Below are 25,545 nucleotides of genomic sequence, written 5' to 3'. Positions count from 1 at the left end.
AAGTGAAGTCTGGCTCTGACTCAGGCCCCACTGTGGTACAGAAAGCCCTCATCTGGGTCCGCCATACCTGTAACTTCTTCAGTTGGCTGTTGACGGTGGCCAGGTCCCCGCCAGGGTCCACATCTTGCAGCTGGCTTTCCATGTGAAGGAGCTTCTTGTCCAACTCAGTGAAGCTCTGCACCAGCTGGTCCGCCTTGCTGGCCTCGAAGAGCTGCCGTGCCTTGGCCTGAGTGGTGCTCTCCAGCTCGGCCCAGCACTGCCGGATCTCACCCAGCTTCTTCCTCACCGAGGCTGCCAGTTCCGGCTTTTCCTGCATCAGTTGCTGGCCCTCCTGCCCCAGACAATGGAAGTCAGGAAGAGAGGGGATGGGGTGGATGGTGAGGAGGGACAGAGAAATACAGGAGCAACAGGACACAGGAAGAAATGTGGAGAGAGAGACCAGCAAGGAGTTGGAGACACAGAGAGACAGAAACGTGAGGGATGGATGCAGAGATAGGCACAGAGATGGAAGGAACCAAGAAGTAGGAATAGAGATGAGGAGACAGACAGGCAGGCAGGCAGGCAGGCAGGCAGGCAGGCAGGAAGAGAGAAGTGTGAGGAGGGAAACAGACATAGAGATGTGGGAAGCAGACATGGAGAGACAGACAGTCATAGAGGCATAGATACAGAGACATTCAGATAAATTCAGAAACATGAGAAAAGTATTGTCAAAAGACAAGAAGGGAGAAACAAAGATAGAAGAGAGAGAGAGAGTTAGAAAGAATTAGCTTCCATTAAACTCAAAGTCAAGAAGAGTGGCTTTGCCATGTGCCACCATTTATGGGGCATGTATGGCCACTTAAGAGTTTAAGGCCCACCTGGGTGTCTCCATTTGAGTCAGAAGAGTAGGGGCATCAAGGGCTGTAGGTCTAGGGTTTCAATCAGAGTAGGGGGCAGTTTTGGGGGTTGAGACTCGGAGCAAAATTCTGCTTGGGTCCCTCCAAGACAGAAGTCAAACTTCAATATATGTTGCCCTAGAGCATATTAAAAATAACAATACCAGAGCAATTACAGCTCCTAAGTGCCTGGGCCTGTGTAAAGCACTGCATGTGCACAAGAGCCCAGGGAAGTAGCTATATTCATAATTTCCATAATTTTAAAGCAAAGCCAACCGAGGCTCAAAGAGCTTAACACAATTCCCCAAGGCTGCACACCCAGTTGGTAACAGGAATAGACACAGTTAGAATCCAGGGCTGTAGGAGTGCAAAGTTCACTTTAACCCTAGCTTCTCAGGGCTGCCCCAGCCTGTCTACTTCATACTCCATCTTAGATGCTCCAAATGGTGTGGAAGAAAGCCTGCTGAGGGGGGTAACAGGAAGGGGTGAAACACAGGAGTGGGTAAAAGCAGATTTACAGTTTTGAGTACATGAAAGAGATTTTTTTATTCTTATATTATTATTAATTATTATAGTCTCTATTTGTATTATTATTGTTATTACTTTGTATCCTTACTTATGATTTATCTTTTAGGTAACAAGGCTATTATAATAACCATAACCTTCATGTCTTTTTCCATAGGAACTGTAAATCTACTTTTGCCCACCCCTGTATTTAACAGCGAGAAGGTTATAGGCACCATTTAGAAGAGAAGTTGGCCATTTTACAAATGGACAAATCAAGGCTCACAGTGGTTACATGAATTGCTCGAGGCCCCATAGCTAGAAACAGACTCAGAAATGATCTGAACCAGTTCAGAGATGTGACAACAGCAGGCTGGCCGTGAGAAGTGGGTTCCCTGGAGGCCTCCAGCACCTGGCATGGGAAGAGGGGCCTTCTGTATCCTCACCCTCTCAATCTTCTCCAGCCACTCCTTATTCTGAGCCAGCTCGGCCATGAATGCCTGGTGCCGGAGCCATCTCTTATGCAGCTTGTGGCCATCTTCCCGTGTACCGTCCCGCGCCATCAGCATCTTCTCATGGATCCAGCCATCCAGCTGTGCAGGACAGGAGGGGCTCAGCGGGTTCCCCCAACCTGGCATCGCCTCCACCCCTCCAGAAGTCCAGGTTCGGGGCTGAGACTGCTAGGTTTGGGGCAGGGGAGGAAGGGATGGAAAACCTTTGCAAGTGAGGCCTTTATATGTGTATGGGGTCGGGGGGAGCTCAAACTCTTTCTTAGGAGGTGGAGGATGGATGGACGGGTCCCAGAATGCCCCATCCCTCAGCTCACCTGTCCTCAGGCCAGCCCTTCTCAACATCCTACAAGCCCTAAGGCCCAAGACAGGGCTCCTGGGCCAGTAAGCCTTGTCCTACTCATGCCCAAATTAAGCCTCCAAAGGAAGACCTCCAACCTAATTTAGTTTACTTCTAATCCCTATAGCAACTCTTAGCCCCCTTGATTCAGTCTCAGCCACCTCCAATTAGAACCAATTCAAGATCCCTAACCCACTTCTCAGGGTATCAACTGAGGCCCCCACACCTAGCCACAGCCCCCAATATGACCAAATGAACTCCTAAACAATCTCCCAACTGATGCTAAGTCTAGTTCCTTCCAAAACAGCCCTCTAATCTGGGGTAAACCCATTTCCCAAAACTCAGATCCAGCCTCCCAATTAGCCCACAGGACTCCCTAAATCCAGCCATGAGGATCCAGCCTAAGACCACAGTTCCCCCAAACCATGACTAGTTCTAGCCCCCTACCAAAGCCAACCCCTCAAATTTAAGCCACAGGGCTGCCTTCTGGCTCCCTAAATGAACCTACCCCAAAAACTAGCCCCAGACTCCTCAAGAGGGACCACACAGAACCTCCCCAACTAGTCCCCCTTCCAAACTAAAGCCAGTTCTAGCCCCCCCACCACCAATAAGATCAGTCATCCAAAATGCAAGCACTAAATGGGCCCCTATCACTACCCTGAGCAGGACCAAACACAAGGCTGCTTTCTGAACCCCCAAATAAGACTTGTCCCTCAAGCCCCAACCCCCAATCTCCCCACTCATGACCAAACCTGGCACCTGAGACAGTTTGCTCCTCCCCCTTCTCCCAACCCCCAGTCACAAGATTCTCCTCCTGCCTCCTGAAAAAAAAAAAAAAAAAAACACCAAAAAAAAAACATGGACTCTAGCTCAGCAGTCCCCGGAGGCAAATGCAGTCATAGGCAAGGACAAATCCCCAGCTGGTCAAACCCCACGCCGTATTCCCCAGCATGTACTCCCCAGAGGTCCAGGAGAGCTTCAGACAGACAGATACACACACACACACTAGAGGTCAAATGCTGAAACCCCCAACTCAATTCACAGGTTCCCACACACAGGAAAGAGTTTGCCAATAGCAGCCACAGCTCCCAGTGAAGGCAAAGCCCCTAAATGAGATGGTATTCCGTCATCAAGATAAAGCCCCCCAATAGTGGCTGACACCCTCACCAAGGGCAAAGCCAGAGACCCCAACAACCAGAGGTAAGCCCCCCAAATCAGAGCCTCTAAAAACCAGAGCAAGTCCAAGATCCTCATAATCCACAACACTCCTCCGCAAAAGTGATTCGCCCCATCGTTTAAAGCTAATACAGATGTCGCAAGAACCAAGAAAAGAACCCCATCCCCCCCAAAAAAGGTTGAGAGTCTCCCAATCCTAGGGCAAATCTCAGAGTCTCCATTCCGCAAAAAGAGCCCCTTAGAGAGGCTAAGACCTCCTTAAATCCCAGGGCAAATCCACACTACCCCAAGAGTAGCTTTAAAAGTCCCCCCTTTTCCGCTTCCCTCCCTTGGGACCCGACCCCTAAGTCTCGCCCGCAGCAGCACCGCGGACAGCTCCTGACGTCCCTACACCTCCGCAGGGTTAGGGTCCCGGCTTCCCGCCAACCTGCCCCGGACCCCTCCCTCCTGCGGCTTTGAAGAACGAGCACGCGCCCAAGTCCCCTCCCGCCTCGGCAGGGGCGCGCACCAGCCCCTTCCCCACAGGAGCCCCCGAGACCTGAAGTGGCAGCGGCGTAGGCGGGCGTCCCTGCGGCGGCGAGCGGGCGGGCTCTCGCCCCTTCACTGCAACGGCGGCGGCAACCGTGGCGACGGCAGAGGCTCCGGCGGGCGCGCGCCCCTGCCCCCGCGCCGCGGCAACGCGCCCGCCTGCCTGCCTGCGTGCGCCCCCTGCCTGCCTTCATGCCCGCCTCCTTGCCCGGTCCCAGTTGGGGGTGGAGGAAGAATCACCACCCTCACTAAAGCGTGGGGGTGAGGGTTCCGCGCCATTTCAGATGATTGCTACTTGGTCCAGAACAACCTCAGGACGAGAGGGGAAGGGGCTCCTGGACCAAATCAAATGGCAGGAGGGGGATCTGAGGCCGGAGCTCTCTATGTGAAGGTGGGGAGTGTGGTAGATGGGCTTCTGAACCACTTCTAAGGGGAAGGGGCTCAGACTCTCCGATTCCTGTCTACCTCAGCCACAGGGGTAGGGGAAATGGCGGGTGGGGGGCGGGGGGGAAGTGGGGGAGCTGGAACATCTATAAAACTTTAGTCCAGAATAATCTACAGTGTGAAAGACGGGGACAGGGAGTCCCTGGGTCCATTTCTAGTGAGCTTCTTGAGTCCTGGATCCATCTCTAATAGGCTTCAGTTCTGTGGAGGTGGGGGGTATGACGGCCCTTGTCCATTTCAATGGTGAGAGAACAGTTTCCCATGGAGGTTTATCATGGAGGGAATCAAACCATCTTTAATGGGGGGATCAGGGTCTAGTTCCTGAACCATCCTTGGTTGGTGGAAAGTTAGGTTCTGGGTCATCATTGGGGAAGGGGGTGGAACAATGACTTTGGATCAAGTAGACAGATAAGCCTGGGACCATCTTTATTACTTTCATCAAGAGACAGAGAGGCTGAGAGAAAGTTAGCCAAAACACAGGAAAATGTTTTCTGGACTATCTCTAAAATGGGCCATCTCTTAATGTGGTCAGAATCCAGAACAGTCTCTATGGGATGCAGGGGAAGAAGGGGGAAGCAGTGTGACTCAACCTTCTCTGAAGGGGAAGGGATCTGATTTGGGGCGATCAAGTCTAAAGAAGAGAGCTTGATTCCTGGACACTTTTGAAGGGGCGAAGGCTTGTTTTTGGACAACTGTGACTGAAGTTGTGCTCCGGCTGCTGGTCCACTCACGCCCCCACCGCGGGCCCCCCACCTCCAGTCTCCGGCTCCTCTCCCCGGCAGGGAGCTTCTCGCAAATCACCAGAGGAAAAGTGAGACCTGCCCGCTTCCCGCGGGACCTGTAGGCACGCGGACGCGCGCCGTTGCCAGGGGCGGGGCGCCTAGGGCCTCTCTCTCCCTCTATTCCCAATGTCAGTGTAGGCCCGGGTCTAAACCTGAGGAGCATGCGCACTGAGGCCGGGCTCCGCGCGCCTCCTGGCGGCGTGGAGTGAACATCGTACTGCGACCCACTTAGGGTGTCCCCCCGCCTCCCCTGCCCTTTGGCCCTGGAGCACTTACCTCCCTAGGAAAGAAATCACTGTGCCCAGCACAGCTGGAGTTCCTACCTCGTGGCAGTCTCGGAGGAAGTGCTGCAGCTCAAGCTGGTCGTGTAGCTTCTGCATCCACTGCTGGGCCCGAAGTTGCTTTTCTTGGCTCCTGGGGATGGAGAGATAGAGGCTGGGGGAAGCCTGAGTAGGGGCGCGGGCAGTAGGGCTCTGAGGGAGGGCATCGTGCTTGGCAGGGAGTAGACACCTGGGACATATGTCAAAGCGAGGAGGAGGAGAGTAAGGTGGGGATGGGGGAGAGGCAAAGAAACATCAGTGGGTCAGAGCCAGGAACAGAGGTGGAGAGGTGCGAGACAGACAAACAGGCATCTGGGAAGACACAGATACAGAAAGAGAGATAACAGAAAACTTAGAGAGTGAGAGACTAGAGAGAGATCAAGAGGGAGAGACAGACTCAGAGAGAAAGAGAAATGTTTTAAAGGCCTAGAGAGACAGATAAACAGACACACACATATACAATACCAGAGACAGAGACACAAGCAGAGACATAAAGAGGGAGTGGCTGACAGAGACCTAGAGACAAAGAGAAAGAGACCCAGGTAGAGAGAAAATAGGGAAAGAGAGGAAAGAAATGAAGCTGCAGTACTGCCAGAGTGACAGAAACAGAGAGCAGTGTGTGTGGTGGGGGGTGGGGGAGAAGGCAGTGGAAGAGGAATTGGAGAAGTGACGGGGTCAGGCAGGGACAGCCCAGAGAGGGAAAGGCTAAGAAGGAACAAGATGGCAGTAAAAGACACAGCCAACTAGACAGGCAGAGGGTATGACAGAGTTGGAGGGAGGGAGGAGAGCAGGCAGGGCACAGGGAGAGAAGAGGCTAGAGCCACAGGGAGCGTGGGCAGGTGTGCCAGCAAGGAGGGACAGATGCTTGGTCTGAGTGAACTAACCAGGCTGGACCCAGGTCCCAGGCCCACAGTGCAGGGCAAAGTGCCCAAGAAGCCTGGTGGAGGGGCTGGGAGCATCTTATTTCACTGTGCCTTGAACAAACCACTCCCACTCTATGGCCTGCCAATGGCTGCTTCCTCGGCCTGAAATGCTTTTCTCCCAGACATCTACTCAAATATCACCTTCTCAGTGAGGCCCTTCCTGACCACTCCCAAACACTTTCTGACTTTCTTTCCTTCTTTAACATTCTTCTTCTCACTTAACATTATCTAACACAATGTATATACTATTTGTTTATCTTGTCTGTCTCCCCCCCGCCCCCAGGATGTCATTTCACAAGGACAGTAATTTGTGTCTGGTTTGTTCTCAGCTAGGCATTTGTTCTCCAATGCTTAGAAAAAGAGTCTGGCACACAGTAGGTATTCAATACATATTTGTTGAATGAATGAATGAGTGAATGAATGAATGCAAGAGGCATAGAGGCAGAGAGAAAAAGAGATGACAGAAACCAAGATAAAGTGAGGACCTGACCAGTGGTGGTGCAGTGGATAGAGCATCGACTGGGATGCTGAGGTCCCAGGTTCAAAACCAGCTTAAGTGTGGGCTCATCCAGCTTGAGCGCTGTCTCACCAGCTTGAGCGCAAGGTCACTGGCCTGAGCCCAAGGTTACTGGCTATAGCTAAGGGTTAGTGGCTTGGCTAGAGTACCCCTGGACCCCCATCGAGGCACATATGAGAAGCAAGCAATGAACAACCAAAGTGACACAACTATGAGGTGATGCCTCTCATCTCTCTCCCTTCCTGTCGCTCTCCCCCCCACACTAGAAAAAAAAATGTGTCCTAGAAAGAGATGGACAGAGAGACAGAAGAGAACAGATAGAGGCAGAGGCAGAAGGAAGTAGAGACAGAGATACACAGATAGATGGAGGCTGGAGGCCAAGAGACAGAGAGGCTGAGAGAAAGTTAGAGCCGAAGCACAGCTGGAAGTAGGAACAGGAAGGCCCAGAGACAAGCAAAGGACTGACTCCTTCTTCCTCTGACTCAGCTCATGCCAGAAAATAGGCAATGGCTCTGAAAATGAACTGAAAACAATCCCTCCAGGCCTTCACCAGCCAACTTGTCAAGCATCAGTCCTTGAGATAAGGAACATCTCCAGGAGGGTGAGAAAAATGGCAGGGTTCAAATCCTGGCTGGGCCACTTGTTGGCTGTGACCTTGGGCAAGTCAGTGACCCTCTCTGCATCTCATGTGCAAAATGCAGATAAGAAGAGCATGTGACACACAGACTGGGCCAGGTTCCAGGGTAAGCAAGGCCACAGAGACTTTAAGTAACTTGCCCTGAATCTCAACAGGTTGAGGGGTGGATCTGGGACTAGGACCTAGCCTTGTCTCACCCAAGGGCCCAGCTCCCAACTCTGCATGGTTATATACCCCTGCATGTGTGGACAGCAACACTCCCCGCCCCCACACCCCCATTAAATGTTTTATTACTTTCATCAGGTGGGAAAACATCCCTAGATGAGTGAGTAACTGGGACCTGGAGTAGGGGGTGCGGTGCTGTGTAAGAATTGGGTCTGTCTCAATTCCTGCTGTGTTCCCAGCCTCACTCAGCACAAGCCGGGGACAGATGCACCCTCTGGGCTCCCACATCCCCCTGCAAATCCCTCATCCCAGCCCCGACCACCCTGGGCCAGTCTTGTCAGACAGCATGCAAGCTCTGTGAGGATGGCAATCATGTCCTGTCCTGGTCACTGCTCTTGCCCACACAGGGCCTGGAAGAGAGTACAGCCTCTCCCTGTTTAATTGGCTGAAGAATAAATGAATAAACAATAGAATGAAGGGAGCAACTAATGACTGAAAATGAGCGGAGTGAATCAAAGAATGACCAGTTCTCCAGGCTTCTCCTCCTTGTTCTGCAGGAACTCAAGAAATATGGGACAAAGGAAGAAAGAGTCCAGGCTTGGAGCTGGGGACACCAGACCATGAGTTTGCAGCCTCAGCACCAGAATCCCCATAAAATTTTCCTCTTCCTCCTGGAAAAGGGCTGGGGTCTTAGGGTGTGGACGGAGGTAGAGTAACCAGCTGTGCTTTCCATTAAAAGAGACTGGAAGACACAAGGAGGGGTGCAGGGCTCTCTCCCAGCCTGGTTCTGGGCAGAACGGAAAGCTGGGGTCATGAGGAGGGATAGACACAGTGAGTGACAAAGTGGGTCTGGAGGAAACCCTATGAAGGGCACTACTTAAGGGCTGAGATTTTGTTATCTTGTTCAGGGTCTAGTATAGTACCTGGCACACCATAGATGCTCAATAAATGCCATTGCTTGATTAGTACAGGGACAGTCAAGAGACAGGGCAGTGGTGACAAGCAGATGGTGACACAAACATACACTCTTCATACCACTTCTTAGAGCACTGGGGTTGGGGCCCAGCAGAGATGTTCATTCCCAATATCTGACAATCAGCACAGCGAGGGACACATTCCGCCTGGAAATCTGGAATAGAACCTGTGTCTGGCTATTAGCTGGGGGATCTGGGGGTGTCCTGGGGTTTCCAGGGAGGGAACAGAACAGCAGAACAGATGAGGGGCATCCAAGAAAATATGGTAACACTTTAACAACCATTCCAACTAGCCCCGGCTGAGGGTGGAGCTCCAGAGAGAAACTTTTCATCATATTTCCTTGTATATTTGGGGTTGACAACCACAAGTTACTTTTTCACAAAATGCCAATTTAAGTAAAGTCTAAAACAGTGTGGAACTAAGTAGAAATCAGAGAGAGGCAGAGAAGCAGAAATTGTGATAGGAGCAGAACCCTGGTCTCCTTGCCGCTCGCCTGTGCCCCTGGGGACTGAGGGACCTACTTCTCCAGGAGCCTGGTCACAGCCTCCTGGGCCTGCTCCCCGTAGACGTTGCCCTGCCTCAGCAGGCCCTCTGCAGCCTGCACGGCCACCTGCATCTTTTGCTGGTTCAGCTCCATTGTGGTGAGAAAATCCCGGTGCTGCTTCAATGCCTCCTCCACCGACTCCACTGTGCCCGGGAGCTCCAGACTGGACAGTGCCATCTCCTGGGAAGGGGTGGGTGGTGAACAGGTCAGACCCCCCCCCCATCCCAGGACCTAGGAAAGGCAGCCAGCTTGGCTTGCCACACCACTTTCTTCCCCCCTTGCTTCTAGCAGCAAACACACAAGGGCCTCATCCCATCGGGTCCCTCTGCCTAACAGTCTGTCCCTCCAGATATGCCCATGCTTGGCTCCTTCACTTTCTTCAGATCTCTGACCATCCTGCCAAAAATATCACCCTCCACCCCAGCCATATCCCTTTACCCCACTTTGTTATATTTCATAGCATATATCTGACATCATATATGCATCTACTCATTTATTGTCTCCTTCCCCTGTATGTATATACACACAAACTAAAATGCCAGCTACAGGAGAATGAGGTTTTGTGTTTTGTTTTCTTGTTTGTGCTCAGCCCAGAGTAGTGCCTGGCACAGAGGAGGCAATAATACTTAGTTAATTGATAAAGACTAAACTGGGTCCTGTGTGTCCTCAGAGAAGTTCTTTCCCTCTCTGGGGTTAGTTTTCTAACTGGTAAATGAGTAGGTCAGAAAGGCTCTCTCAAAGCCACCTCAGCTCCGATACTTAGTAACCTCATGATTCTCGGGCTCTCCTGTCTGTCTTGCCAGATAATCCTCAAACTGACTCAGCTCTCTCTAAGTAGCACTGGTGGTCACTCTTTCTCAAATGATTTTGAAAAGTTGGTTCCTACTCTTGGACAATCTGAAAACTGGGTGCTTTATATTGCCCAAATCCAAAACTTGGTTCCCAAGCCAGAATGATCTCCAAAATGGATAAGCTTTTACCAGAGAACCACCACATGTGATTCCTCAAGCCACAAACTCAGTCAACCCCTCCGAGAATCTGTAAACTGCCAGCCCCAATAAGAAGATCGTCTGCTAATTTAGGCACCCACAAGCGCGTAATCCCTAATCCCTTACTGATCCCAATAACCTCTCAGCCTGAATTGCCTACTTTCATAATCTTTACCCTCTGGTGGGATAGAGATTATCCACACCAGGATTTTCTTTGAACCTCACTGACCATCACCAGATTCCTTTCAGGTAATTCACAAACCCAGGCAGCCACTCCAGTGAAGAGTCAAGTGCATTACTCACTTGGGGTGGTCTACAAACTGTTGGTCACGTCAGCAAAGACACCAACCTTCCCATCCTAACCCTCAAATTTTGTTACACACATGCCCACACATGTTTACAATGGATGATCCACAAATGCAACTATCTATACCAGATACCCTCCCCACTCCCACCCACCTCCGATAAGCCACAAACCCAGCGGTCCTCGCAAACTTATCTCCATTCATTTCCCTGCCCAGCAGTCCCCAATCCGCGTGAACCCCCAAGCCAGCACCTGGTTGCGCAGCACGGCAAACGCCTGGCGTAGGTCTCGCAGGAAGAGCTGGTAGACGTGCGCCTGGACCAGTGCCTCCCTGCGTGCCTCCCACAAGCCGAGCAGCTTGTGCCAGCCAAGTTCGAGGTGCGGCAGCCACTCGTCGAGTGCCAGGCCTGGACCCAGCTCTGCGCCGTCCGCCACCAGCAGCGCCTCGCTGGCCGCCAAGATGAGCGCATAGTCCTCCTCGCGCTGGTCCACTTCCTCCTTGAGCGCCGCGTGGCGCGCCAGCAGCGCGTCTGCCTCTTCCAGGCTGCCTGGCAGGGGCCCCTCGTCGCCGCCCGCGGCCTCCTGGGCGCGCACCAGCCAGTCCAGAAAAGCGTCCAGGTCGTGCAGAAAGCGCTGCAGGCGTCCGGCCGCCGCCACTGCCTCGCCACAGGCTTGAGCTGAGCTGGCCAGCGCGCCCCACTCAACGCCCAATTCTTCTGCACCCTGCTGCAGCCGCGCAGCCTGCGCCGGGAAGCGTGCGGCCAGCAGCTCTGCCTCCTCCAGAAGGGCCACCTGGCGCGGCTCCAGCGCTTGCAGAGCCGCCTCCAGGCCGCTAAGGCGCCACTGCAGGGCGCCGCCGGCGCGGGGCGCACTCTCCACAGCCCTCCGCTTCTCGCGCACTTGGGCTCGCACCTCGGCCACCTCCAGCACGTGGTTCTCCACCAGCAGCACCGCGTTCACCTCCTCTTTGCGCTGTTCCACCAGCTCCACGATGCGGTTCCACCTACCCAAAGGAAGGAGGGTGGCTTGAGCAGGACAGGGCCTCCTCTTGGGGGTGGAGGACTCACCCATCCAGGATAGAACCCAGCCATTGATTGACTATATTGTTAAGACTATATTACTGAGCCCCAGCTTCTGCCTGTGTAAAATGGAGCCCTACCTGCACGTTTGCTTAGAGCAGTGGTTCTCGGAATGAAATCTGAGCAAGGTCAAAACTATCTTCATAATAATGCTAAGATGCCATCTGCCTTTGCATTCTCATTGTCTCCAGAGTGTACAGTGGAGTTTTCCAGAGGCTGCGTGATAAAGACCCGGTGCTTGAAGCAGACCTGAAAACTCAGCTGCCTTCTTCTAAGCCAGACGTGAAAGAGATTTGCAAAAATGCCAAACAATGCCACTCTTCTCGCTACATTTTGTATTGAAAAATAGTTATTTTCATTAAAAATATTAACATAATAGGATTATTTTTAAATGACTATTTTTAACTTATTAATTTTTAATATAGTAAATATTGATATTATAACCCACTGAAACAAGCTTTTTGGGGTCCTTGTTTTTAAGAATGTAAAGAGGTTCTGAGATCAAAGAGTATGAAAAATGCTAGCTGACAACATCAGGTAATATGTTAGGTTCAACGAATAGTAATCGATCGGCTACTATGAGCCAGATGCCGAGGACAGAGTGGTGCAAAGGCAAACCTGTTTTATTCCAAAATAAATTAATGGAAAGATTATGTATTGCTCAGTGCCCTTGGGCAAATAATGACACTATGCTAGGCCTCAGTTCCCCTTCCTAGACTATAGTTGTGTAGTCCAGGTTACAAGCATAGAATCCCAGCAGGGAGGCCTGGAGTCAAATCTGAAATGGATACCCTTTAGCTAGTGACCTTCTCTGTGCCTCAGTTTCCCCATCAGTAAAATGGACAGAATCCTAGCATAGCACTTGCTTCACAGGGGTGCTTTAAGGGTCAAATGATTTCTGATTTATGAAATGTTTCAAACAGTACCTGTTCGCTGCTCTTACTGAGTGGAGATTATCTTTGGAACAGATCAAGCCTTTCTCTGTCTCAGGACATTGCCTCAGCTGTGCTAACTGCCAGGTTACTATCCTCTAATTCAGGCATCCCCAAACTACGGCCCGCAGGCCGCATGGGGCCCCCTGAAACCATTTATACAGCTCCCGCCGCACTTCCGGAAGGGGCACCTCTTTCACTGGTGGTCAGTGAGAGGAGTACTGTATGTGGCGGCCCCCCAACGGTCTGAGGGACAGTGAACTGGCCCCCTGTGTAAAAAGTTTGGGGACCCCTGCAATTCCTGCATGTCCTTCTAATTCTCTGAATACAGTATCTTGTTCATTTATTAGTTTATTTGTTAACTGTCTCTCTGCTCTCTCTAGAATGGACATGTCCCAAGGGCAAAGGTTGAAACTCTGACATTGGAAGGACCCAAGTTCAAGTTCTACTCTGGCTAGACTTGCCATGTAACCTTGGGGAAATCATTTCCCTCCCTAGTTTCCTCATCTGGAAAATCAGGAGAATAACGTCTACTTCACCGAGTGTTTAAGGAGGTCATGTTGCTAAAGCACTTGGCGTATAATCTCACTAAAGCTGTATCATTTTCAGCCCTGATGCTTCGACACTGTCAAGGCTACAAAGGCTGTAAAGTCACTGCATATTGGGATCTTACAGCACAGTAGTTAAGAGCACAGTCTTTGGAGTCAGACAAATCCAATTTCAAATCCAGGCTTGACTCTTATTTGCTGTGTGACCATGCCATGGGCCAGTGTCTTCATCTCTCTGAACCCGTTTCCTCCTCTATATCATGGGGTAATTTATACCCCGCAAGATTGCTGGGAAGGGCCCTGGCCGGTTGGCTCAGAGGTAGAGCGTCGGCCTAGCGTGCGGAGGACCCGGGTTCGATTCCCGGCCAGGGCACACAGGAGAAGCGCCCATTTGCTTCTCCACCCCTCCGCCGCGCTTTCCTCTCTGTCTCTCTCGTCCTCTCCCACAGCCAAGGCTCCATTGGACCAAAGATGGCCAGGGCGCTGGGGATGGCTCTGTGGCCTCTGCCCCAGGCGCTAGAGTGGCTCTGGTCGCAACATGGCGACGCCCAGGATGGGCAGAGCATCGCCCCCTGGTGGGCAGAGCGTCGCCCCTGGTGGGCGTGCCGGGTGGATCCCGGTCGGGCGCATGCGGGAGTCTGTCTGACTGTCTCTCCCTGTTTCCAGCTTCAGAAAAAAAATGAAAAAAAAAAAAAAAAGATTGCTGGGAAGACTGATATATGTCCCAGCTCCGAATTCAGACAGAACTGAGTTTGACTCCAACTTATTAGACTGCTGATTTATCAGGTGGCCAATATTATCTCAAGGGGTTGAAACGGCATGTTCTTGATTTTCACAGTTGAGTGAATGAGGAAAAGAATGATGGAAAGAACTGTTGTGAGATACCTAGAAGGACTTCCAGCCACAGGCTCCACCTACCTGCTGTTGAGGTGGTCCTGGCAAGAGCGAATCTCATCTGAACTGGGGTGGCCTCCTTCCACCAGCTCCTGGACCGTGTGGTTCACATCCAAGACACGGCCCATTAGACTGTTCATCTCCTGGTCCAAACTCTCAAATCTGCAGAAGGATGGACATTCTCAGAGAGGCCTGGAACCTGGAGACTGCCCCCTTTTTTACTTCTATGAAACTTTCTTCTCCTGGACTTTCTCCAACCTCACCTTCTCAGGCTCCTCTGCCAGCTCCTCCTCCTTCTATCTGCTATTTAAACGTTAGATTCTTCAGAACTTTGTCCTGGGTCCTCTGAGCTTCCCCTCACACCCTGACTGGGCCATCTCACCTGTCCCTGCAGTCTCAACCCTCATCCCTGAACATATGACCCCACGTCTCAGTATCCTGCCATGACCTCTTTTCTTTTAAGCTGTTTCCAACTTCAGAGCCTGCTGTACACCTCCTTGGGCCTCCTCACTCCAAGTGTGACTCAAACTGGCTTCAATATCTCCCCCCAATTGTTTCTCCTCTGGGTCCCCATTTCAGAAACAGCCCCACTCTCCCCCAGGCCAGAGCCCTGGGCCCTGTTTTGGACAACTCCCCACTTCTAGCCTGCCCACCATCATGGCCTGTCCACTTGGTCCCCTGCCCTAGTCTAGTCCTGTACCCTCTCACCCGGGTTTCCAACGCAGCTGCCTCTCTGGGCTCCTGGCCACCACTGCCACTCCCTCCAACCTACCCTCCACACAGCAGCCAGAGATCTTTTTATAGCTAGGCAGGTCCTCCCTTGTTTAAGATAATGCATGCCCAAAGCTGTGGCTTAGGTAACTGTGAGCACAGTAAGGACAGTGACCAGACCTGTGTTCCCAGCAAATCCCAGCACATGACCTAGAACCGAGTAGCAGTGCAGTAAGTACCTGCCAAGTGAATAAATGGATGAACAAGGTGCTCAGAGAAAGAGGTGCAGAGGGTTCATCCACTAATTTAATTTATTCCTAAATCAGCCAAAAGGCAAACCAGTATCTAATGTGATAGGGTGGTAAGTTCTCTGAAGAAACAAAAAGCAGCCTGACTGGGTGGTGGTGCAGTGGATAGAGTGTCGGACTGGGATGCTGAAGACCCGGGTTCGAGACCCCAAGGTCTCCAGCTTGAGCGAGGACTCATCTGGTTTGAGCAAAAGCTCACCAGCTTGAGCCCAAGGTCACTGGCTCAAGCAAAGGGTTACTTGGTCTGCTGAAGGCCCGCGGTCAAGGCACGTATGAGAAAGCAATCAATGAACAATTAAGGTGTTGCAACGCACAACGAAAAACTAATGATTGATGCTTCTCATCTCTCTCCCTTTCTGTCTGTCTGTCCCTGTTTATCCCTCTCTCTGACTCTCTCTGTCTCTGTAAAAAAAAAAAAAAAAAAAAAAAGAAAGAAAGAAAGAAACATAAAGCAGGGAAAAGACAAAGTGATAAGAGCTAAAGCTAATTTATTAGAGAGGGAGGTGACATGTGTACATGGTAGTGCGAGTCCCAGAGGAGAGGTTAGTCTGGGATGTCCCTGGAAAAGTTTAGGTTAATTTTGTGCTAGCTGAATAGAAGCCTCACGGTAATAAAGATAAAAGCTCCCACACTGCTCCTTGTCCCCAGGCATTTGTTAAATGTTCTATCCTTATTTATTTGCTCATTCATTCTTCACCAAAGCCTGTGAGGTTGGGATTAATATCATTCCCATGGTACTGGAACCTTGCTTCCAGCTGAGCAAATACAGGAACTGTAGAACCAACGAAGGTGAAACTGGGAGTGAGGGAAGGAACTCTGGAGTCCCACCAGTGCGTACTTACCGGTGTTGCACCACCTCAACGTCGTCGAGTGAGTCAGGGACGCGCATGGCGAGCAGCCACTGCTCCTTCTCTCCGATCCACAGCTCGCACGCGTGCACTTCGCCGAACATGCGATAGACAGCGAGGGCATCCCGCAGCCACTGGCGCCGCAGCGCAGCTACCTCGGTCACCTCGGCAAAGAGCTGCTCGGCCTCCACCACGCGGACCTGCAGTGCCACCACCAGCGGCCCTGTGCCGCTAGCGCCCCCCAGTGTGGCCAGTTGACGTCTCAGGCCGCCTACAGTTCCGCGATGCGCTTCCACCTCTCCAGTGAGCGCGCGGTGCTGGCGCGCCAGGCGGCGGCTGGACGCCTCGTCATGGCCGAAGTCACCCGCAGCTGCTAAGCGGTAGGCGTCGCGCAGCCAGTCCAGGAGCCCGTCAAGGTCGGCGCCGAACTGGTGCAGAGCCCGAGCCTCCTGCAGCCGCCGCTCGCGCCGCGCCGCCGCCTCCTCCAGCCGCTGCCAGCGCCGCCTCGCGCTTGCTGCGCGCTCCGCCAAGCCCGCCACGTGCATGGTCTCGGCTCCCGGGCCCTCCGTGCCGCCAGCCGCGGCCAGCTCCTCGCCGCACCTCAGGGCCTGCTGCAGCAGCGCCCGCCGCCCGCCCAGCTCACCCTGCAGGATCTTGTGCTGCGCCAGGAGGCGCGCGGTGCTGGACAGGTCGTGGGCGCCTCCAGCCGCTCCCGCCCCGCCGCCGCCGCCGCCCGACGCCTCTAGGAGGCGCTCCTTGTCGCGGGCCCAGCTTTCGGCCTCCTCCAGCTCCTGAAGCAGCGCCCATAGGCTCCTCGAGGCCTCCAACTCCGCGCGCTGCCGCGCCGCCTGCTCCTGCAGCTCCGCCAGACAGCCGTGCACATGATTCACGCGGTTGCAGATGACCTGAGGATCGCAGGGCTGGTAGCCTGGGCCAGGAGAAGGGGAGGATCCCAGGTTGGGCACGGGAAAGGAGGCTCCCAGGAGAGGGTGGTGCAGGGTACCTGACCAGCCCTTGGCTAGGCTTCATCCGGGCCAGGTTATGAGTCCCCTCCGTAGGCAGCCTTCTCTGGCATCCCAAGTCTGGAGAAGGCGCCTTCTCTGGTTCTCCCAGGCTTCTCTGCCCCCATCTCGGCCCTGACCCCTCTGGGCTATCACTGCTTGATTTGTCTCCCCTCTGGACTGGGAGCCCCTTGATGGGAGGGCCTGGCTGGGGCTGTCCCCATCACACATGTACCCACCATTGTCCAGCACAGGGTGGAACTCAGAACCTAATGAAAATGACTTGACTGAATGATTAATGGAAACTGAGATTCAGAAGATCCTAGAATCATTATATTTTAGTGTAAACTGTGTTTCCTTCAGAACTAGACCAAATGAAACTACTCTACTCTTAAGCTATTTCCTGGGTTCTCTCTCATTCTCTGTGCCTTACCTATTAACCCCCAGTAATGACTTGAACTCCCCTTTTCTTCAAATATTTCACTTTCCCACTAGACCTTTAGTCTGTGATGCCAAAACTGTGAAATGAACTTAATGAGCTGCTGCCAGCATTTTTTTAATGGAGCAGAATAGAAAACATTAGAATGCAACACACCAGGTAAGGGGAAGCATTGTTTGATTAAAAAAAAAAAAAGTTGCTATTGGGTGTGTGTGTGTAAAACATGTGCGTGTGAACTCGAGGTCATAAGTAAATGTATTTTTTTTAATGTTTATTTATTTATTTTAGGGGGGGAGAGAGAGAAGGGGGGAGGAGCAGGAAGTATCAACTCCCATATGTGCCTTGACCAGGCAAGCCCAGGGTTTTGAACCAGCGACCTCAGCATTCCAGGTCGATGCTTTTATCCACTGCACCACCACAGGTCAGGCAGTAAATGTATTTTGACCAGATCACAACACTACCCTAGATGGAATATAGGATTTCTGTAATTCTAGACCTTTACTGAAATTGACCCAAATACCAAGGCATCCAACTGAGTAATAAACAGCAACCATGCATCCAGGCTGATGTCATGATGCCATTTAATCCTCACAGCCATCTTCTGAGGTCAGCATCCTTACTAGCCCATCTTACAGATGTAGCGACTGAGACTCGGGGAGGGAAGCTTTGTGCCCAGGACCAGCTATGACACAGTGGATCTGGAGGCCACACTCTGAACAACTTGGCAGTGATGCCTCCTGTCACCATGACTATACACATGCCACACTAGCCTGTTTGCTGTTTTTATGGTGCTGCTGGTTGTCACCAGGCACCAAGACCTCACAAGAAGATGGGAGCCTCCTGGTACAAACATCCCTAAGGGAAAGGAGAGAGTCCCCACAACTTCTTCTGCAGTTCTGGTGAGGATGGGAGGGGCTGAGCCGGATGGAGATATCCACACCAGGGCTTGGAAGGAGACCTCACTTGCTCTTAGGACATGACCGAGTCTATGAGGATGAGAAACTTCCCCATCATCCTTCAAGCCAATCGGCTCTTCCTTTTCTAACAAGTCCTTAGGATTCCAGAGGGTGCTGGCTACGGATAAAGGCATGAGACAGACCAGCCTCAAAACTGTTATCACTCTGCAGCTCTGGGCCTCAGAACAAAAGAAAAGAGCAGCCCCGCCTGACCGGGGTGGCGCAGTGGATAAAGTGTTGACCTGGAAATGCTGAGGTCGCCAGTTCGAAACCCTGGGCTTGCCTGGTCAAGGCACATATGGGAGTTGATGCTTCCAGCTCCTCCTCCCTTCTCTCTCTCTGTCTCTCTCTCCTCTCTCTCTCTCTGTCTCTCTCCCTCTCCTCTCTAAAAATGAATAAATAAAATAAAATAAATTTAATTTAAAAAGGATTTAAAAAAAAGAAAAGAAAAGAAAAGAAAAGGAAAGAGCAGCCCCGACTGCTGTTAGTACACAACTAGCATACACAGTCCCACAGGACACTAACGTCAGACAAGGCACTCTGCGACCATGATAGAGTGGGACAAAATGAGATCACACCATTGTGATATCTGGGCTCACCAAAACATAGCCACTGCAAACCGCAAAAATGTGAACCCTTCACCCAGCGATGGTGTATGACTGCTGCAGATTCCTGTTCCTCCCACCATCCGGAGAAAAATGATTAAGATGTGCCATCATCTCATTGCCCCCACTTCCTGACAGCCTCCAGTCTGCAGCAAGGCACAAAATCATCCCCAAGTCACCTGACACAAGCCCACATCCTATAACAAGCCCTTCTTAACAGCCTCTTACTGAGGTTCCCAAGGTATGTACAAAGAGCCAACAAACCCAGCTTGTTTTGACTAGAGGGGGTTCCTGGTGGTCTTTGGCTGGAGGAGAATGACATCAGTAAAATGAGAACCTTAGTAGAGCCAGCCTTTATTTTGCCTGTCAGCATCCATGCCCCTGTTTCTGGTAATGGCAGCTTACTTCTTCCCTCCCAGTCCATGTCTTTGGAAGGACCTGACCTCACTCTTGGCCCTGGGTACATCCATCACAAAAATATGGCCAATTAAATCACTGCATAACCTGGAGCCATGATGCTTGACTGAATGATGGGGATGGAACCCCCAGTGGGCTAATGAAGGCTTTCCCTAGACCTTTTGTCAGAACTATTGAGAATAAGGGATCTGTCTCCTCTGGCTCAGTGGGCTGCTGAGATGTAAAGATGGGCCTGAATGACCCCAGGTCTACACCACAGGGGAAGGGAGTACCCAACAGTGACACAAACACATAGACTAGAATCAGAAAGAGATAGTCTTAAAAGCATCCTTCAACCATGCCTGGATCTAGCCCTTCCTAAAGCCAAACTCCCCTTCCCTGGAAATTTTAGTTACATCAGCCAATACATTCCTCCTTCCTCCATATGCTAATTGAATTGAGTTTTCATCATTTGCTGCTGAATAGGACCTGACAAATCATTATCTTACAGTCACTTGATGATATTCACTGAGATTCAGCTATAAAGGCTTAGTATATAACAAGTGCTCGATAAATGGGAGCCATTGCTACAAACTCTAAAAGCTGGAAGAAGTCATGTGGTTCAACCTTCTGGTCAAGGCACTAATTTCTCTGATGATAGATTCCTGATAGAGTGGGCTCCTAATCTGTGCTTAGATGCCTCCAAACACAGGGAGCTCACTCCTTCCTTCTCTCTCTCAGGAGTCATTCTGCTTCTAATAGCATCAGCCGTGAAAGTCTTCTCCCTAAGCCCCAGTGCCAGACTCACCCTGCAGCTGGGAGAAACACAGGGCAGCAGCATTGAGGGCCTCCACCCGCTCACTCTGGGCAGTGATGTCTCCCTCCAGCAGTCCGTGCTTCTGCAACAGGTCCTCGGCCTCCACCAGGTGCTGCCCACACTCCCGGGACAGCAGCTGAGCCTATAAAGGGGGGCAGCACTAAAATTATTTTTGGCACTGGCCCTGAGGCTACTTCCCCACCCCACTGCCCAAACCAGCCCTCTGCTTTTGTACACCATTACTTGAACAGTGATCTCTGTCTCAGTGTCCTTGTCTCTGTACTTATCTGTCTCTCTTTGAATCTCTGACTATTCCATTGCTCATCAGCTCCACATTTCTGGGCTCTATCACAGTGTTTCCTACTCTATACCTCCATCTCTATGGTCTTCCACCTCTCTCTGCCTCCACCTCTATCTCGCTTATACTTCCCTGCCTCCCCCTCTCTCTATCTCCATCTTTATCCCTCTTTCTCTCTGTGTCTGTACCTCACTCTCTTTGCTTCCATTCTTCTTTTCTCCATCTCTCTCTGTATCTATCTATCTATCTATCTATCTATCTATCTATCTATCTATGGTCGGTCTTTCTCAAGTGGATTCCATCTTTCTCTGTGTCCTTCTCTGTAGCCATTCAGATTCCCATTGCTAACTTTGTGTCTAGCATGCACTACCTCTCCCTTCTCTCTCTTGAACTATCATCATCTTCCTCTGCGATAATCTTTCTCTCTAGGTCTGTCCCTGTCTTTCTCTGTCTCTGTGTCTCTGTCTCTTTTTAATCTATTTCTCTGTCTCTGTCACTTTCTTTCTCTGTCTCTCTCCCCTCCCGCACACCACACCCATCCTTGGCCTCAATCTGGCCCCCACCTGCATCTCCTCCATCCAGTCGACCATGTACACCATCTCCTGGAAGACCTTCTGCAGGGCCAGGTTTTGCTCAAGCCGTGTCCGCCGCGCACCTACCAACCCGGTCAGCAGGGCCCACTGGCGCAGGACGCTGTCACGCTGGGCTGCGACCCGCCGGGCATCGTAGTAGCCCTCAGCTGCCAATGCCTGGGCCAGCTCTGCCACACCCTGCACTCGCTCCTCATAGGCTGCAATGTCTGCTTCAATTGCCTCATGTTTCTTCATGGCTGCCTCCACTGCCGGCAGCTCATAGCCAAAGTTGTCCTGAAGCAGGGCAGACCGCAGACACCCACGCCACGTCAACAGACTACCTGTTACCTTGACTCTGTATGAACTTGGAAAACTCCCCCATCTGCTTGTTACACTGGGGACCAGCCCTACTTTCCACTGTTACCCTGGAGACCAGCCTGCCATGCTCCAGTTACTTTGGAGACTAGCTCTACCTTTTCCTGTTGCCCTGGAGACCAGCCCCACTCTTCCCTTTTACATCTCTAACCCTAAACTTGTTACCAATATGTTACCTAGGAAACAGACCCCATCCTTCCATTTCCCTAGAGAATGGGGACCAGGTCTAGTCTATCTTGTTACCTAAGAGACCAATTCTATCCTCCTGTGTTACCCTGGATACCAGGTACAACCTCCTTTGTCACTTAAGAGATAATTAAATATTCTCCCTATTTATGAAAAAAAGCTAATTCTGTCTTCTCTAGATACCTTGGAGACCAGCTTCACTCTCTTGTTACCATGGAAATCGGGCCCCCTCCCCCTCCCCCTATCACCAATCACTTAGAAGAATAATTCCTCCTTCCCACCCTCTTGTCACCTAATCAGATACTTATCAAGTCTCCCTGCCTGGTCCCAGAGCACTAGCTCCCCCTCCTCCCAAGCCCTATGCCCAGTACCTGGGACACCAGGCGTTGGTTCTCATTCAGCCAGCTCTCCCTCATGGCCACCTTGTGGTCAAACCTCTGAGCCAATAGTTCCAGCTTCTCCTGCCGGATCAGCTCAGCCCTTAGGGCAGCCTCCCGCTCATGCTCTGCCTTCTCCAGCTGACCCCAGGCCTAGGGACACAGAAGGGAGCATTCAGAATCCAATAACTTTCCTAGTTTAATGGCCCTGGCTTCTCTATGGTCATTCCCAGGACTAACAGCACTTTTGTGCAAATTGGGAAAAACATGTTGCTTCCTCATGACACTTTACTGATGGAAAACTGTCAGAATAAACATCCAGTCCACAGTGTCTACCATAGGAATGGCTCCCTTGAGCACTGCACAGCCTACAAAGCTCCACAGAGCAACCCTGCCTCCCCCACATCCTCACCCTCACCTTATCAATATCCCAGATGCCACAGCCCTCCCGAGGCATGTAGAGGCGACGGTTGCAGGCACGCAATTTGCTCTGGATGCTGAAGAGCAGCACCTCCAGGTTCCCCTTCTCCTGAAACCTGAGGGTGCTTGAGCTCAGGAACCCACCTCCACACCTCCACCTCCTGCCCTCCCTCCCAAGCAGGACCTCACTTGACGGGCTTCTCCAGTGTGCAGTACGCCGTGAAGGCCTGAAGCTGCTGCTGCACCCCACTCAGTGAGTTGGCGAACTTCTGGTTACTGATGAGGCCCACGGTGCGGTGGATCCAGGTCAGCAGCTCAGCTGCCATCTCCTCATAGCGTTCAATGATCTTCCCCACCTCCAAAACCTGGTCCAGCACCTGGCCCGGCACAGGAAGTTGGGGTCAGCCTCACCCCAGGCATGCCCTCACGTGATTCCCGGGCTCCCACCCACCCCATTCCTTGGTTCCTCATACCTTCCCAATCCGCTTCCCCTCCACAGCCAGAGCTTTCATCTTCGAGAAATAGTGGTAGAAAGAGACCACATATGTGATGATGGACTTCTCATCCGGAGCTTCCATGTTGACATCTGGGGGGTAAGGGAAAGTAGGGGAGCAAATGGTGAGCACTTGGGCAGAGGGATTGGGGAGGGAGAGAGAACCCACTCTTATTATCTGTGTGACCGTGGGCAAGATAGCCAACCTCTCTGTACCTTAATTTTGTATTTGCCAAATGGGGATCTACCTCATGGGATTAAATAGCGCTTGACACATATAGACCACAATAGAGAAATTATAATTATTTTTTAACACACCAATCAACCTTCTACCTCAGGGCCTTTGCACACACTGTTCTTACTGTCTAAAACACTGTACCCAATTCTGTGTGCCTAACTTCCACTCATCCTCCAGGGCTCAACTCAGATTTCCTCAGACAAACCTCCCTGTTAACCCTGTAGAGAGTTGGTTTCCTCCTGTTACTCTTTCTGAAAGCATCTTATCATTTCTTCCTAGTTGCTCCAAGTTTCTTATCATAATTTGTAATTAGATATTCACTTATGTGATTGTCCTTATTTACACTTCGATCTCTATGAAGAAATGAGCTAAGCCTGTCTTTTTTTAAACAGAGACGGAGAGAGAGTCAGAGAGAGGGATAGATAGGGACAGACAGACAGGAACGGAGAGAGATGAGAAGCATCAATCATCAGTTTTTCCTTGCGACACCTTAGTTGTTCATTGATTGCTTTCTCATATATGTTTTGACCGTGGGGCTACAGCAGATCAAGTAACCCCTGCTCAACCCAGCGACCTTGGGTCCAAGCTGATGAGCTTTGCTCAAACCAGATGAGCCCGTGCTCAAGCTGGTGACCTTGGGGTCTCGAACCTGGGTCCTCCGCATCCCAGTCTGACGCTCTATTCACTGCACCACTGCCTGGTCAGGCCTTGTCTTTTTTTTTTTTAAAGATATTACAGTGGTACCTTGAGATACGAATTTAATTCATTCTGTAACCGAGCTCACAAGTCAGTCAACTCATATATTAAACTGCTGATACTGGACCCGTGCGCCAATGCGCCAACTAGCGGCAGCTTCCCAAATCACAACTCGTATCTCGGAATTTCACTCGGATCTCGAACAAAAATACGGACCAAATTGCAGCTCGTATCTTAAAAAATTTTTTTTGTATGTTGGTCTGTTTGTATCTCAAGGTACCACTGTATTTACTGATTTTAGAAAGAAGAGAGAGAGAAAGGTGGGGGGCCATAGCTGGAAGCATCAACTCATAGGTAGTTGCTTCTCCCATATGCCTTGACTGGGCAATTTCTTTTTCTTTTTTTTAATATTTTATTTATTGATTTTTTTAGAGAGAGAGGAGTGAGAGAGAGAGACAGAGAGAGAGAGAAGGGGGAAGAGCAGGAAGCATCAACTCCCATATGTGCCTTGACCAGGCAAGCCCAAGGTTTCGAACCGGCGACCTCAGTGTTCCAGGTCGACGTTTTATCCCACTGCGCCACCACAGGTCAGGCCAACTGGGCAGTTTCAAACCAGCAACCTAAGCATTCCAGGTTGACACTTTATCCTCTACACCACCATAGGTCAGACTATACCTGTCTTTTTCACCACTCTTCCTGCCATGCCCAGCATACAGCAGGAGCTCAATAAATATTTACTAAGAATATGAGTGGATTATGAGGTGTGAGGTCAAGGACATAAGATTTGGAGGCAGCATGAGCTTGAATCCAACCTCAACCACTGACTTACTGCACATCCAGAGGCGGATTAAGGTCAGTTGAGGCCCTGGGCACAGAAGAAAATATTGGGCCCCTTAAAAAAGAGAGAGAGGCCTGACCAGGCAGTGGCGCAGTGGATGGAGCATTGGACTGGGATGCAAAGGACCCAGGTTCAAGACCCCAAGCTTGCCAGCTTGAGCACGGGCTCATCTGGCTTGAGCAAAAAGCTCACCAGCTTGGACCCAAGGTTGCTGGCTTGAGCAGGGGGTTGCTCGGTCTGCTGAAGGCCTGCGGTCAAGGCACATATGAGAGGGCAGTCAATGAACTAACGTGTCGCAACAAAAAAATTGATGATTGATGCTTCTCGTCTCTCTCCGTTCCTGTCTGTCTGTCCCTATCTATCCCTCTCTCTGACTCTCTCTCTCTCTCTTTCACTGAATAAAAAAAAGAGAGAGAGAGAGAGACAGGGAAAATAAAAATACACGTTAACCATACTTTTAAATAAATAAAAAATATTATGTACTGTTAGTATTAAAATTGCACATATGAAACCAAACTTGGTGTCATTAGAAAAAAGTATAAAAGTTGGGGCTTTGTGGGGCCCTTCAGAAGTCGGGCCCAGGGCACGCACCCAATGTGGCCACCTTAAACCCGCCTCTGTGCACATCCTTAGAAAACAGACTTAACTTCTCTGAGCCTCAGTTTCCCCCTATTACAGCCAGGATAATCATGGTGCTTGCCACATAAGAACACTGTAGTACAAAAGAATAGCCTGGCCCTGGCCAGTGGCTCAGTGGATAAAGCATCAGTCCAGCGTATGGACATCTGGGGTTTGAGTCCTGGTCAGGATACACAAGAGAAGTGACTATCTGCTTCTCTCCCCACTCACCCCTTTCTCTCCCTCCTCCCCTCCCACAAGCAGTAGCTCACTTGGTTTGAGCAGTGGCCCTGGGCACTTAGCTCAGTTGGTTCGAGCACATCAGCCTCAAGTGCTAAGAATAGCTCAGTTGATTCAAACATCGGCCC

The 25,545-nt window shown here is 51.2% G+C and overlaps 1 protein-coding gene across 3 annotated transcripts in view; it reads right to left on the bottom strand.

Annotated features, from left to right (window-relative positions):
• Positions 1-25,545, bottom strand: part of SPTBN4 (spectrin beta, non-erythrocytic 4) — a 95,461-nt gene that overhangs the window by 37,252 nt on the left and 32,664 nt on the right. The window contains exons 8-20 of one of the 3 annotated variants that reach the window (XM_066350017.1): positions 22,768-22,880; positions 22,484-22,671; positions 22,293-22,410; positions 21,869-22,027; positions 20,928-21,230; positions 20,058-20,208; positions 15,847-16,780; positions 14,010-14,147; positions 10,785-11,535; positions 9,217-9,419; positions 5,482-5,572; positions 1,826-1,972; positions 68-331 (exon numbers count right to left, since the gene is read on the bottom strand). In XM_066350017.1, the coding sequence (XP_066206114.1) occupies positions 68-331; positions 1,826-1,972; positions 5,482-5,572; positions 9,217-9,419; positions 10,785-11,535; positions 14,010-14,147; positions 15,847-16,780; positions 20,058-20,208; positions 20,928-21,230; positions 21,869-22,027; positions 22,293-22,410; positions 22,484-22,671; positions 22,768-22,880 (3,560 nt within the window). Of the gene's footprint in view, positions 1-67; positions 332-1,825; positions 1,973-3,942; positions 4,015-5,481; positions 5,573-6,362; positions 6,394-9,216; positions 9,420-10,784; positions 11,536-14,009; positions 14,148-15,846; positions 16,781-20,057; positions 20,209-20,927; positions 21,231-21,868; positions 22,028-22,292; positions 22,411-22,483; positions 22,672-22,767; positions 22,881-25,545 lie in introns of those variants that run through there. The other 2 variants (XM_066350018.1, XM_066350019.1) reach the window with 2 other exon arrangements.

Source organism: Saccopteryx leptura, chromosome 9, assembly GCF_036850995.1.
Source record: "Saccopteryx leptura isolate mSacLep1 chromosome 9, mSacLep1_pri_phased_curated, whole genome shotgun sequence".
NCBI classification, from domain to species: Eukaryota; Metazoa; Chordata; class Mammalia; order Chiroptera; family Emballonuridae; genus Saccopteryx; species Saccopteryx leptura.
The sequence above is the reverse complement of the archived record's forward strand: the minus strand, read 5'-3'. Positions and strand labels throughout refer to the sequence as shown.